The sequence below is a fragment of the Rana temporaria genome, chromosome 12, assembly GCF_905171775.1.
Source record: "Rana temporaria chromosome 12, aRanTem1.1, whole genome shotgun sequence".
NCBI lineage: Eukaryota > Metazoa > Chordata > Amphibia > Anura > Ranidae > Rana > Rana temporaria.
The window spans coordinates 131,092,158-131,107,155 of NC_053500.1; the positions used below are offsets into that span (position 1 = coordinate 131,092,158).

General features: G+C 43.6%; 1 protein-coding gene across 1 annotated transcript in view; it reads right to left on the bottom strand.

Moving 5' to 3' along the window:
- Positions 1 to 839: 839 nt before the first annotated feature.
- Positions 840 to 14,998, bottom strand: part of LOC120918861 (Na(+)/H(+) exchange regulatory cofactor NHE-RF1-like) — a 30,064-nt gene continuing 15,905 nt past the window's right edge. Inside the window, exons 3-7 of the mRNA XM_040330710.1 lie at positions 9,476 to 9,637; positions 9,139 to 9,292; positions 2,168 to 2,209; positions 1,986 to 2,089; positions 840 to 1,522 (exon numbers count right to left, since the gene is read on the bottom strand). Of these exons, the coding sequence (XP_040186644.1) occupies positions 1,349 to 1,522; positions 1,986 to 2,089; positions 2,168 to 2,209; positions 9,139 to 9,292; positions 9,476 to 9,637 (636 nt within the window). The 3' untranslated portion in view covers positions 840 to 1,348. The remainder of the gene's footprint in view (positions 1,523 to 1,985; positions 2,090 to 2,167; positions 2,210 to 9,138; positions 9,293 to 9,475; positions 9,638 to 14,998) is intronic.

The window sequence follows — 14,998 nt, forward strand, 5'->3', positions numbered from 1 at the left end:
CTGACAGGCGTCTCAGCCAATCAGGTTACCGGTAGCCAGAATCGGCCAACGCGATTGGCTGAGACACCTGTCCGTCTTATCCAAGGAGCGCATCCCTAGTGCGTTGCTTGTATAAGCTTCCGGGACCCGAGGGCTGTACTCGGAAAGCCTATTGGCCGTTGGCTCTGATAGGCACTTCCGTACAGCCAACCAGCTGCCGTTATTCAGATGGCCGGACATGAGCGCCGACCATCTGAATAGAACAGTGGTGATAATAACAGATTCGTACAATGCATGAATCTTTTTTTTCCGAAGGCCTTCTGTACACAACTGTCGGATAATCCGACAGCACACATTTGTTGTAGGAACATTTTAAAGCATGCCATTTAACATTTGTTAGAAAATCTGACAATTGTCCGATGGAGCATACAAAACGGTAAAATTTTCCGACAAAAGCCTGCCATCACACAATTCCCCTCAGAAAATTCAATCGTGTGTACGGGCCTTAAGGGTACAGCCAACAGACAGTTGGATCACTATTTCATAGGTGTGTGCAATTTTCAGTTTTGGCATGTTTGTTTTTTATCAAAATATTGGGCACCGTTGTGTGAACCAAAATATACATTTTTCCTAAAAACTTGCATTTGGAAAATGGCTGCACAAATATTGTGAACAATTGAAACACACCATTTTATTCTCCAGAGTCTCTGCTTTTAGAAAATACGTCTGAGGGTTTCAAGTCGCTTTCCAGCAAGAAATGTGGATGAACGTGTGTGACAAATGAAAAAAAATTCAAGTGGTCAATCTGTACACAAACCATACAACCTTCACAAAAATCAAGCACACAAGTAACAAGGCACTTTAAAAGTAAAGAAATCTGTATTAAGCTATATAGCAAAATATCTGGTTAAACATTTTTTTTTTTTTCACAAAATATTAGAAAAACCTCTTCATTAGAAACATTGTCAAAAATCTGCAAACAAATGGAAATTCAACAGGACCTTAAAAGTCTCAGAAATGGAACTTTCTAATAGAAACATCTTGTGTATGCTGTACACAGGCAAAGCATCTTGCTCCATCCCTTGGTTTTCAAAGAGACACCTGCTCCCTGCAAGAAGGCTTGGAGCATTATTGCTGTACGGTCCCAGATGGGCACCAACGGTACCTCAAATCCTGGATAGCAATGGACGGATTCACAGACTAAGAATAAATAACTGCACCAACTGGCTGGCAATTACCCCACAGAACTGGTAGAACATTTGCTGGTGACACAAGAACAGGAAAGGTGGGATTGCAGGGTACGGCTGTTGAATATCACAGGATCATTTCAAGGTACAGCCATGGGGTCCACATCATTCCCCTGGTCTTCTCACAGGCTGCTAAAGACCTCTTTCCGTTTGTTCCAGTCCATGGTGGGTGCCTTTTTCTGTGATCGCTTCTGGTGGGCTCGCTCCTTGGCTGCTGCCAGGGTCAAATTAAGATCAAGCGTTTCAATGCTTGGAATGGGGCTCGAGGCAGGTGCTGGGATGGAATCCTGAACTTCCTAAAACCAGAAAGGATTCAAATTTAGAAGTGTAACAAGGAATCATGTGCAATAATAAAAATTCCACAGCACTCAGTCCCATTATCCAAAAAGTGTCTTCAACTTTGCCACATTGTTTTTAGACACTGTGCTCCCCTGTTGCTTTAGTGGGCTGAGCGTCAAAGGAACCCCATTACTGTGCCCTGAATTGTTGCATGCCAAGCACAACTGACTGTCTTGTGTCACTTCTCTCAAACCCAGTTCTGCTTTACAGTAAACTGCCAGTCTAAGCCCTGCTGTACAGTGGACTGCAAGAGGTGGATACGAGGGCACATGCAGGTACTTGCATAAAAAAAAATAAGTGCATATGCATCAATCAATGCAAAGCTGCGTTGCATCTGTGTAGAGGTTAGATTTAAGTAATTATGTTAAAAAACAATATCATTTATCAGTGGATATTTACTATGGTATATACAAAATGTACCTTCTGCGCCTCCTGTATAGGAGAGTTTTCTACAGGTGATGGCTCTGTATTAAAAACAAGCGAGTCCCGGGGACTATCATTCTCCAGGTGCTCCAACTTGTTCTGTCAAGCAGAAAACATTATAAAGTAATCTATAAAAACACAATATATAAAAGCAAAAAAAAAGCCATTAGGAGACATTACCTTTTCTAGGCTCCCATTAACCACTTTATCTGGCAGAGGACCTTGAAGAAAAAAAATAAAAAAATAAAGAATTTATACTGAAAAGCATAAACATCTACATTCTGATTGTAATGCAAGCATGTTAGAATGTGAGCAACAAAACTATAAAGCTGGCCATATATAAATTCTCGTTCAACCAGGTTTTAAAAAAAAAAAAAGTGCTGCCTGTGATTCTGATGCTTTCTTGGACCGCAATACCATGAAGTGAACCGCAACAGAAAGGGCTAAATTTGAGAAGCCTGGGGACACAATGCTGTAGTGCAGGGGTTTCCAACACAAAGGGCCAGTTCACTGTGTTTCAGAATTTAGGGGGGTCAGACTGGCCACTGGGAGTAGAAACTGTCCTGGCGTCAACGGGAGCAAGAGTGCCTCATCACTGGATGCCAGCAGGAGCAAGAGTGCCTCATCACTGGATGCCAGCGGGAGCAAGAGTGCCTCATTGAGGTCAGTAGCAGGAATATTGCCCCATTTTTGGCGTCCGTGGGAGGAGTAGTGTCTTGTATCTGTGGAAGGAAAAGTGCCCCAAGGGCCGGATAAAAGCAAGCAAAGGGCTGCAGTTGAGGCCACTACTGTAGCGTTATGGTTAGAGGTAGACCGATATGGTTTTTTTTCTGGCCAATGCCAATATTTAGAAATTGGGGCAGCCGATTTTTGTGGCCGATATTGTAGGCCGTTAAAAAAAAAAATCCACCAACCTCACCCTCTCCACTCCCTGCTTACTCCTGTCACTAGCACACACTTGATGTCCTCAGTACAGATGGAACTGGTTGGTGACACTGGTTTGAAACTGACAGATGGCACTGGTTTGGAACTGGCAGATGGCACCGATTGGCGGTGGCACTGTCAGGTTTCACACCAAGCCGAGTGTAACTAACTGTGTGAAACTAAGAGGAGAGAGTAGCTGTCAGCGTGATGTTGGGGGTGGGCGGGACCCAGCAGCTAAATTACACCAGCCAATGATTGGGCTGCTTTAAAAGGGGGCAGGGCCACATACACATAGCAGCCCGCCCAGATACCATCCCATTGGCTAGTGCAATATAGCTGCTGGGTCCCGCCCAACCCGGCCGGGTCCCGCCCACCCCCACCATCAAGCTGACAGCTCCTCTCTCGCCTCTGTTACTTGTCAGTTTCACACTCAGCGCTTGATGCTGCCAGAGCCGCCAAGTGTGGAGAAGGGAGGAGGAACAGCGGTCAGTGTAAAATATCAGCCTAATGTTAATTAATAATCGGCCGATCAAAAATGCCCAAATATCAGCCGATATATCGGTCTACCGCTAGTTATGGTTATAGGTACAGGGAATAGTGCAACCATAACAAGCAGGGAAGCCATTCATGGGCAGGATTTTTAAATGGTGTAATGGAATTTGTAAAGCGGTTACTGTGGCTTCTCCAGAGGGTACCCAAGTGCCTATGTGCCAGGGGTATTTCTGCACCTTTTAGAAAAGTTCCCCAAATGCCACACAGTTATTGGTAATGTAACATATGTAAAAAAAATTACTTTTGCACAACCTAAACCAATTTTGGGGCAATTCCTGACTATTGCCTTCATAAGGTGTATAGGGCACTGCCCACTGGAACATGACCGGTGGATTTTGGTTGGATGCAATCAACTCACTTAATTCCAGATGATTGGACAAATCAGTCCCGACACTAGGACCTCGGTGGACATCAAGAACTTTAACTCAACCCATGAACTGTAACCAGTAAAAAAAAAAAAAAACTGAAACCGCACCAGCGAATAGACCCCCATGACCTCACGAGACCCCCCCCCCCCCCCGTTATGTACAACATGATCGCTTGGAGCCCGGGAGAGACGTGCCCTTCTGCTTGGGTCTTTCTTATGCCCTTCCCTTGCCCTTATCCCCTCCCCCTTCTTTCTCTCTTATTACTTTTCTTTTGCTCTATCCCCCCCTTTTTTTTCCTCTTCTTTCTCTTTGGAATAGCGGGACATGCAAACGTAAATCGCAGACCTTACTAATGGTCCGTTTTGTGAGAGAAGCCAGCGCTATAATTACTTTGACACCCAATAAAAAATCGTCAATTATAAAAAAATAAAAAATAAAAATGGAAACCGCCACTTGTGAATGTACAGCAGAAAAACAAGTCGCAGTATTGCGTACATAAAAACTGATCCTGTTAAGTGAAGTAGGAGAGCCTTTAGCCTGAAAAGAATTAGCAAGAGGATTACCGTCGGTCCCTATAGCAACCCAGAAAGCAGCAAAATGAACGTACCGTCACCCCCTCCCCCCCTTTTCAACACTAGAACTGCAAAATTATGAAACCATTACAGGCAGATCTTTCATACTAAAGCATTGAAGATTTTAAATTATGTTCACTAGATGACCATTAAGACAAGACCGATAGGCTTCCGATTGTGAAGTTCACCGTCTGGCTATCTAGACAAAGCTTAGAGCTGCCATGTGAACAAAAGCAAAGCATTCAGCATCAGTTTACCACCCAGTATTCACGTCCCGGGGAGAGTCCAAAATCATGAAAAGGAGTAGACCTGCACCCTTTCAGACCTGGTTCAGGGACTCAGAGGAGGTTGAAGGTAATTGAGCAAAGTTTATCAATACAAGGTCTAATGCCGCGTACACACGATCATTTTTTGGCATGAAAAAAAAAAAAAAGTTTCCAACTTAATCATTAAAAACGGCGTTGCCCACACCATTGTTTTAAAAAAAAATGCTCTAACAAAGCGCGGTGACGTACAACGCGTATGACGGCACTATAAAGGGGAAGTTCCATGCGGATGACGCCACCCTTGGGGCTGCTTTAGCCAATTCAGTGTTAGTAAAAGACGATGCACGCTTTTCTGTCTGTTACAGCGTGATGAATGTGCTTACGCCATTACGAATGGTAGTTTTACCAGAACGAGCGCTCCCGTCTCATAACTTGCTTCTGAGCATGCGCAGGTTTTTAACGTCGTTTTAGCCCACACACACACGATCATTTTAAATGACATTTAAAAACAATGTTTTTTTCATGCCGAAAAATGATAAGGCTCCATTGTACATGGGACATTTTTTACAACCTCTCCTGAACAATTTAACTTGACAGATAGTAACCTACATTTAAAAAAAAAAAATATATACTAATATATATATATATATATATATATATATATATATATATATATATATATATATATATATATATATATATATATATATATATATATATATATATATATATATCTCAAACCATATATAAAAATGTAATGCCCAAAAATGAAAAAACACCTATAAATGAAATGCTGCTAAACATTGAATAAGTTCAGGGGCAGTTGGGGGAAAAAAGTGTCCAACTGCATCTGAACATCCGTTTAGCAGCAGTGTACATGGGGCCTAAAACAGCCAAAGTTTGGATAAAGGTTCAGTGTAATCTAATGTGGATATTTGCAGATTAGGCAGAGGGTTTTCCCCTTTCTCAACACAGGAACCCCTGGGAAGCGCTCTCCCAAGGGGGTTAGCTTATGGGGAAAGCAGCGTGGGATCGCACCCGCGGATTCGGGGCTCAGGCAAGTAAAACGGGGGGGGGGGGGGGGTCAGAGAGTGCAAGGTGTTTTTCCACCTTGATGCATTAGGGTGAAAAAAACACAAAGCTTTACAACCCCCTTTAATGTGAGGATATAGAGATTACATACATACAATGAATTCATTAAGCACTTTAGATTTAAACTGGCGGCAACCAGCAAAACGTCATGTCCCGTATAAGCTACAACATAAGCTGCTTGTCCACAGCAAAGAAACAACCCATGAATAATAAATTAAATTCCAAGTCTGTCCAGCAAAAACTTTAATAAAAAATTCCCTGCCAGCAAAGATAAAGACCTAGATTATTCTTCAAAGCTGTCAAATAGCAAAGCCGAAATCCACTTGTGAAGACGGTGGCCTTCTCTATAGAAAGTGAAAATGCTTTACTGCCTCCAGTTTCTCAACACAGCTCAAGTCCCGTGCCAAACCATCTTTCCCAGTACAGTACTTACAACCTGCATGGTCTTAAAATTCCTAAAAAAAAAAAATAAAAAAAAAAAAAAGGGAAAGCCGAGAATAGAAAACACTTTTGCAAGTTTTAGTACACCTAGTGTTAATTCCCAACACAATGCAGGAGGATGTTATGCGCAAAAGATGAAAGGACAATGGACAAGCGAAGGAAGCCAAAACTGGGGTTATTTTTGGAAAGGATTTTTAAAATAGAAAAAAAAAAAAAAAAAAAAAAGTCTTTGGCTTCTGTTACAATTAGATCTGACCATGATCGGCAGAGACAGAAGCTGTAATAGTGACATTAAAGTCATACAAAATGACCACTATACACACACCAGCTATTCTCAACCAGGGTTCCATAAAACCCTCAAGTTCCTCCAGAGGTTGCCTGGTGTTCCCCGAACTGTGCCCGATTACCTCCCACGTGATTAGGTCTGCACAGTTCTGGAGCCAACACCACTTGGAAGAACCAGTGGCATGACACCAATGACCTTTGTAGCAGTCTGTAATGGGGCATTCTTCTCACTGACCAATGCAAGGTGCACCCCCCCTCCATTAAAGTGGAAGTTCAGCAAAAACCCAACAGTAAGCCTACTCGCAGCCCTATTCTAAGCCTAATCAATCTAACCTTGTAGAGAAAAGATTGCGATGCTTACCCATCCTGAAGCTGCTCCGGTCTCCAGCAGTGGCTTCAGTGTAGAGAAAGCCAAAAACAGCTGGGAAAGACGACATCACCCATAGACTTACCCTGGGGCATCCATTGTCTGCTCTACAGAGGCCGTGGCCTGACAGCTCAGCCTGGGACCTGACGGAGGCGGCGGCTTCAGAATAGGTGTGATCTTCTCTTTACAGAGCTAGATTAGGGTCAGAATGGGGCTGGGAATTAGAAGTTCAGCTAAACCTTTATTTATTTTTTTGGAGCAGGGGTTCCCAAGACCTGAAAATGTGGAGGGTATTCTCCGGTGTATAAAGTTTGGGAAAGACGGCTATGCAATTAGGTGCAAAGCTTATTCAAGGAATTGTTCCGATTGCCTGTGTGATGGACCTGCTATTGAAGGTCCATTCTGACAAGCTGTAGGCAAAGTAGTACAGAGGACCCATGTTTGGGGACCTGGGTGATCTCTAGGCGAATCATTTCTGAAACTTCAAACTCAAACAGATTTCCTCACTATATACTACCAAGCCCATCTCCCAAAACTGGGAATTTATAAGGCCATTGTCCAAATATGGGAAGTTTATGGAGCAATAAATACCAACTCATTACCAACAGCTGGCTATGGCTATCTCTTCTCCCCATCTACGTAAATCTCCAATGCTAGCTAAAGTAGGCAAGACTCTTCGGCTAGCCATTATACATGTTGCCATCTTGGATTTATGACGCCTCATTCCATGTAATGCATGTTTGTGCTGTTGTATGGCGTGCCAAGACTGTATATTTCCCACTGCATGTTCTTGTACCATGCCCTTTGACTAAATAAAAGGTTTCTTGGGAACACCCTACAAACTCAGATAAAGTTTGAAGGGTTCAACTTTGTAGGCCATTCATTGGGACCTGCATACACATGGCAGAACGTTTTCAGCCAACTTTCAAATTACGTGGCATTTCAGCTCTTTACTGCCACCCTTTTGGAAACTTCTACTTTTGTCTGATGTTTAGCATTGGTTCTGAGCATGCGTATTTGTACTTTAGTCCGATGGACTTGGGTATGAGATCGGATGATCCTCTAATCGGACATTTGTTGCCGGAAAGTTGAGCGCATGCACAGCGAACATATGTTCGTTGAAAAACCGAAAAAAAAAAAAAAAAAAAAAAATTGTCCGATGGAGTGTACACGCGGTCGGATTGTCTGATAAAAACCCATCCGGACCGTTGTTGAAAAGTCAGATTGTGTGTATGGGTCTCAATTCTTCCCAGAGGTGTTTAGTAGGGTTGAGGTCGGGACTCTTTGCAAGGCACTCGAGTTCCTCCACACCAAACCCCATCAAATGAGGTCTAGATGGAGGTGGCTTTGTGCCCAGTCATGCTGAAAACAGAAACCGACCTTCGCCTTTTCCAAACTATTCACTTGTGTATAGGGCCGAAACAACTAATCGATTAATCGTCAACTAATCGATTATGAAATCAATCGATTACAATTTTCATAATCGATTAATCAGCCAGTAACATAATGGGGTTAGAAAAAACTAAAATTACCCCTTTATAGTACAAAAAAAAAAAAAAAAAAAAATGAACCCCTTACAGTAGCGATTATTTGCTCTTTGTATTTTTGTTTTTTTAACCCCATTATGTTACTAAACATCTCAGACCGGAGGGTGACACCTCCGTTTGGTGCTTTTTGCAAAAACTTAGTTCATTTACATGTTTTGCTATGGCACACATTCACGTTTTTTTTTCAGCTGCTGCGTATTTGGAAAGGGTGAGGACTTTTTACGCAAAACGGTGCTATTTTGGTTCAATAAAGAAGCTGCAGAAAAGCATGCAATGCGTTTTTGCGGCAATTTGTGTTTGTAATCTGCCCAACAAATTGGCCCAATTTTTTTTTTAAGGCCATTATCCGATTAATCGAAACAATAAATCGGCCAACTAATCGATTATGAAAATAATCGTTAGCTGCAGTCCTACTTGTGTAGCTGTAACTGTACTTTCAGTGAAAAACACCTGAACGGAACCATTTGGAAGAGTATTTCGGTACTTTTGGCCATTATATATATATTTTGGTGAAATTAATTGGTCAAAGTAAATATTACAGTTTAGAAGAAAAGATCAGAGCAAACTGTTAGTTGAGCAAAGTGCACAAATCTTGCCCACAACCCCCCCCCCCCCCCTATGTACGCAACAGAGATGTGAATCCGGTAAACTGAATCCCTATAATCCAGCTAAGTAGATTTTAGAGGGGGGGGGGGGGGAGCATGCTGTTAGCATCTCACAATCCAATTTTACCAACCTGACAGGTGTTGCCGTCCCGGAGTCACATGACATTCCTGGAAGTATAGATCTGCCTCGGGATCCACCACCAACAGCGTTGTCTCCTCGCCCCCGGTCTTGATGGCACCCACCACATCTGCGTGCTGTTTGCCCAGCATGCTTTCACCGTTCACCTGCAGGAAAATAAACCAGGAGACGGTGCTGTCAGGTGCCAATGCTACTTTGTCAAGTTCTACCAAAAGACTGGCCAGGCTCATATCTCGTCCACCTTACTCTATCGCCACAATAGGCGTCGCCTGTTTTTATTCCGGTGAATACTTGCTGCCTGGTAACCTTATCCAAGTAGAGGAGCGTACCTCAATGATGCGATCCTTTGGCAAAAGTCCAGCCTGCTCGGCGGGTGAATCAGGATCCACAGCCCGGATGTACTGCCCTGGGTGGTTTTTGTCACTGTGCAGGTTAAACCCATAGCCACCCGGTCCTTTCTTCATGGTGCAAAGCCTGGGGCGGTATTCCTTCTGCGGAGAAAAAAAAAAAAAAAAAATATAAAAAATTGTGTCATAGCATAAAAAATTTCCTATACTACGAGCATACTGTGGTCTTGCAGTCACTGGAAGCTGCTCGGTGCCCTGATTGGCATCAATGCCAGGCATCTTCCATTCACAAATCCAGAAGGCTCAATTATCCAGTTTACAAATGCTAAGCCACAGCACAGGCTGAGATTAAACTTAAACAGATCCAGTCAGAAATGGGCATTTATAAGAAAAAAACGGAACACGGCATCTGAGCACCACAAACTATAAACCTCCAGACCAAAATCCAAGTGAAGGTGCCACCCCCAATAGTTTAAGCATGTGGAGTGGGACTTTAAGGCACCAAGCACCACACAGTACTCATATCGGCGAGTACTTCATACTCGTCAATAAAAATCTGGTATCGGTGCAACCCCAATTTTTATTTATACACCATTTAAAAACCAGGACCACAAAGGTCCAGTAATTTGGATAAAAGCAGATCAATAATGTGTATTGAAAGCCAACACGTACAATCTTTGATAGATTAAATATTTCTAACGTCAATTAGCTTCAACTCCGAGTATGAGTCTTCTTTAGGGGGTTTGAGTAGAGCAGTGGTCTCCAAACTATGGCCCTTTGCCCACTTTTATTCGGCCCTTGGGGCACTATACCTCCCACTGATACAATACAACCGACACCAACAAAGGGGCATAATTCTTGTTACCAACAATGGGAGACTTTCCTCCATTGACTCAGATGGGGCACTAAACCTTTCCCCAATGCCAAATATATGAGAATGATCAAAATAGAAATTACACACTTGTGTGTAAAACTTTCCAGTATAGAAGGGCTGCAGTCAGTCTCCACGATTATGTCAAGTAATAGTGTACTGTAAACAGTGGCGGTTCATCCATAGAGGGCACTGGAGCGCCACCCCCTCTGGCTCTCGCCCACCACTGAGTCTAACACATTCATGCATTGCATGAATGTATGTTATTGTTGCCAGCTGCCGCTGGTCTATTCAGAGATGGCCGGAAATTGAGCGCCAGCCACCTGAATAACAGCAGCTGGTTGGCTGTGCGGAAGTGCCCATCAGCTCTGATAGGCTTTCCGAGTACAGCCCTCGGGTCCCCGGAACGTACGGGGGGTGTGTTCCTTGGATAAGACTGATGGCCGTCTCAGCCAATCAGGTTCCCCGATTCTGGTTATCGGTAATCCGATTGGCTGAAGCGCCACCAAGGCGGGAGAAGACATCGAGGGACAAGGAATGAGTAAGGCAATTGCATTTTACAGGGCACAGTGGCTGCGTTTGATGGCATGGCACAGTAGTGACAATTGATGGCACCGTGGCTGCATTTGATGGGCACAGTGAGGCTGCAATTTCTCTTTCGTTTGCGCCCCCGGAAAATTTTTGAGCACCAGCCGCCACTGACTGTAAAGCTGTAGATGATCAAATTTGGCCGGGGGATTGTCGAGTTCCCTTGTTTGTAGGGATGGGGAATCTTGTACAGCCCATGGGTTGAGCAGAAAATGGAACCATCTATAGTCAGACTCATAAGCATTTGTCAGCCGTCTTGGTATAAAATGTATTGCTCTGACCTGCTACAGACTAAAATGAACCCGGTATGCCTAAAGCACTCAAATCCCAGAGTTCTGAGATGTTTAACCCCTTGAATACCAGGACATTTATATACATACGATGGTATAAAGTTCAAACCATTATTCCAAGAAACCTGAGAAATCATTCATTGCCACCTTCCATACACTGTTAAAATCAGAGCATTTCACTTAAAAAAAAGCAAACTTCACCCAAAAGATGAAGTTCTTCTTGATTGTAAAACTCCGCCCCCCCCCCCCCCGGCGGATAAGGGGCGTCACAAGTTTCCGAAATTAGCCGAACTGCAAGTCGGCTCTATGTGGCGCTTGCGCAGTCAGCTCTACACGGCTCCTAGTCGGTGCGCAGGCGCCGTATAGAGCCGACTCGCAGTTCGGATACTTTCGGAAACTCGTGACGCCCCTTATCCGCCGGGGGGGGGGGGTTTTCTCAAGACATCAATCATCTGGGTGAAGTCCCACATGACACTGCGCCTCTGCATAGGAACGCCTACTCCCACGGGAGTGAGCACCGGGAAGCCGGGTGGAAATCAGCAATACGGTATGTACAAAAAAAAAAAAAAAAAAAAAAAAAAGCATACTGTAAATGTTGGAAGTATGCAGAATGATTATATATATATAAAAATATATATATATACATATATATACACACACACACACACACACACACACACACACACACACTTTTAGGGTGAACCTCGGTGGCAGCAAAGGTTAAACCACCTCCATACTCTGGCTGGAACATTTCCATGCACAGGATATAGAGACTGCCACTATGCCATCCTCTACAAGCCTAGGCACGCCGGACACATCTGCACTCTTGTTCTTGCACAGTGCGTGCGTAATAGCAAACAAAGACCAACAATGGGTCCTGAATAGAATGGATAACCAGATAAAAGATGTATCAATGCTGGAACAATGTCAACTTTGCTACAGTGCAGAAACTTCTTCTATACACCGAAACCCCACTGACTTCATACAACCCGTACACGTCTCATGGTTCCTCACCCCCCCCCCCCCCAACCAAGGAAAACTCACTGCAATGCCTCCAGCTTCTTCCCAGCAGCAGCATAAGGAAAGGGGGGTGCATTGTGATGTAAGGGAGAGTGGGGGACTCAACTTCTTATGGTGGGGTGGCTCTTGACATCTAATGTAAAGGGGAGGGGATGCGCTGTACATCTAATCTTACAGATACAACCGGCCCTTTTGAGTGCAAATACACACACCCCGATTGCCCGTGTGACCGGCGGATTGTTTCTCAGGCTAGCTGGCAGAAACGTTAATGAGTTGCTTGGAATACTTGAGAAAGTAAGTTGCCGACAAAAGGAAAAAAAAAAAAAAAAAAAAAAAAAATTGTATAAAAGTTTGACATATTCGGCCATTACCCCAGTAAGCCATTTCAAATCCGCAACATATACATACGTATTGCGGTCGGCAAATTCTTAATCTTTAACCCATACACTTCCCAAGTACATGTCTAATCAATGCAGCCTTTTTACTATAGCCAGGCAATCAATGTTTTAAACAAAACCTTTACCCTTTCTCTGGCAATCCTGATCTAGAAGGACAATTGACGAGCAGACTTCCTTCTATTTCCCGATAAAACGGTATCTGCAACCACCTGTACAACGAGATTTAGAAAAGAGGGCATCCGCAATTTAAAATGTGCGGCCCTTTGCGCAGAAAAAAGCTGGTGCAGGGGCATGCTGTTTAAAGTGGAACTACACTGTCTGAGCGCCACAAAAATGGTGCAATTCATTTTTAACCACTTCCATACCAGGAACTAACCCCCTTCCTGCCCAGGCCAATTTTCAGTCATGCTACACTGTACCCAAACAAATTTTATAATTTTCTTCAGAGCTTTCTTTGGGTGCCATATGATCACCTCTGTTTTTTTTTTGTTTAGCAAAAAAATATAATTTACTAAAATGCATTTTTATTTTTTAAATAAGTTTTTTGTTTTGTTATAACATTTTGAAAATAAGCAAGTTTTCTCCTTAACTGATGGGTACTGATAAGGTGGCACCGACGATGGACATGGATAGGCGGCGCTTAGACATCACTGATAGGCACTGATTGCCATACCTTTTGAGAGAATCACTGGTGGTCCAGGGCAGGCATTCATGGGGGGCTGCGCTAACAATCAGCACACAGACCCCCCGCCCCCGGCAGGAGAGCCGCCGATCAGCTCCACTCGTGTGCCAGACGCAAGTGAGGAAAAGCTGATCAACGGCTCTTCCCGTTTACCACATGATCAGCCGTGTCCAATTACGGTGTAAAGAGTTTCCGTCAAAGACTCTTTACCTAGAATGGAGTTGGGTGCGTCAGGGGCGTGCAGCGGCGTATCTTGCAGACGTCCGGTCAGGATAACACAAGCACTTTGCCAACGTCATTTTTCTATATGGCGGGCGGCAAGTGGAAAATATTCAAAGCACTTCCTGGAATCTATCCGCCCTTCGCTTAGGCATGCAGGCTAGAGTGCGCTTAGCTCAGAAAACTCTTTCCTGAAAACTCTGGGGGATGTGCAACAATTGCCTAGGCCAGAAACAAGGAAGGTACTAAATATTAAATGTTTAAAGCGGAGCACCTTGCCCGCGATGTTGGCATCCCAGCCGATTTTTTTTATCGGCTCTTGGGTGCTACCGATGCCATTCCTTGTAGGGGAAAACCCACAGTGAAGCCTGGCAGCTTCCGTCGGTTCCCTACTGCAAACGCATGAAGCACTTTCTGAATGGCCCAGAAAAAGAAAGAGGCGAACAACATGCCTTCCTCTATTTAGTATTGCTAGCAGCATAAGGATTCACAATAATCAATATTGATTGAGAGAGTGAAGTGCCACTTCAAAGGATTGCAGGGGGTTTTCTGTTCTGGAACCAATTGCCTTCAGAAGTCACCCAATTAGTAAGGCTGCATTCACACCTAGGCGTTTTGTCGCCTGAAGCGCGACGCTACAATACGCTGGAGGGGAAAAACAACATTATTGTCTATGGAGATGGTTCACATCTCCACGCCAAACGCTGAAACAAGTCCCGGAAGTATCGGGCAGCTTCGGCGTTTTCCATAGCCGACAATGACCTATACAAAGCCGTGGTAAAAAACGCCGCAAATCGCCTACGCTAAGGTGTGAATGCAGCCTGAATAGAGAACCATGCTTACACCCACTTTTCACATGGACACAGACAAACCTCTATTTCTTCAGAACAAAGACAAAGAATCTGCAACAAAGTTAAAATCCCTGCAATGTACACAGATCAGAGGGGAATGTCCCCCACCCCCCAACAAAAGTGGAGGCCTTTGAAGGCCTCGTGAACATTTCACATTTAGGGGTTGATTTACTAAAGGCAAATAGACTGCAGTTGCTACAGAGCTCAGTAAATCTTCAACAACCAAAAGAAAAAAGACACAACCAAAAGAAAAAAAACACAACAACCAAAAGAAAAAAGACACAACCAAAAGAAAAAAAACACAACAACCAAAAGAAAAACGACACAACAACCAAAAGAAAAAAAGACACAACAACCAAAAGAAAAAAGACACAACAACCAAAAGAAAAAGAAAAAGAAAAACACAACAACCAAAAGAAAAAGAAAAACACAACAACCCATATTTTTGCTTGCACATGATTAGATGATGGAAGTCAGAGCTTTCCCCATTTACTAAGCTCTGGAACAACTGCACAGTCTATATGCATTTTGTTAATCAACCCCTTAGCCCCAGGTTCTAGTATTTAGTTGTAGGCAGAGGGCACGG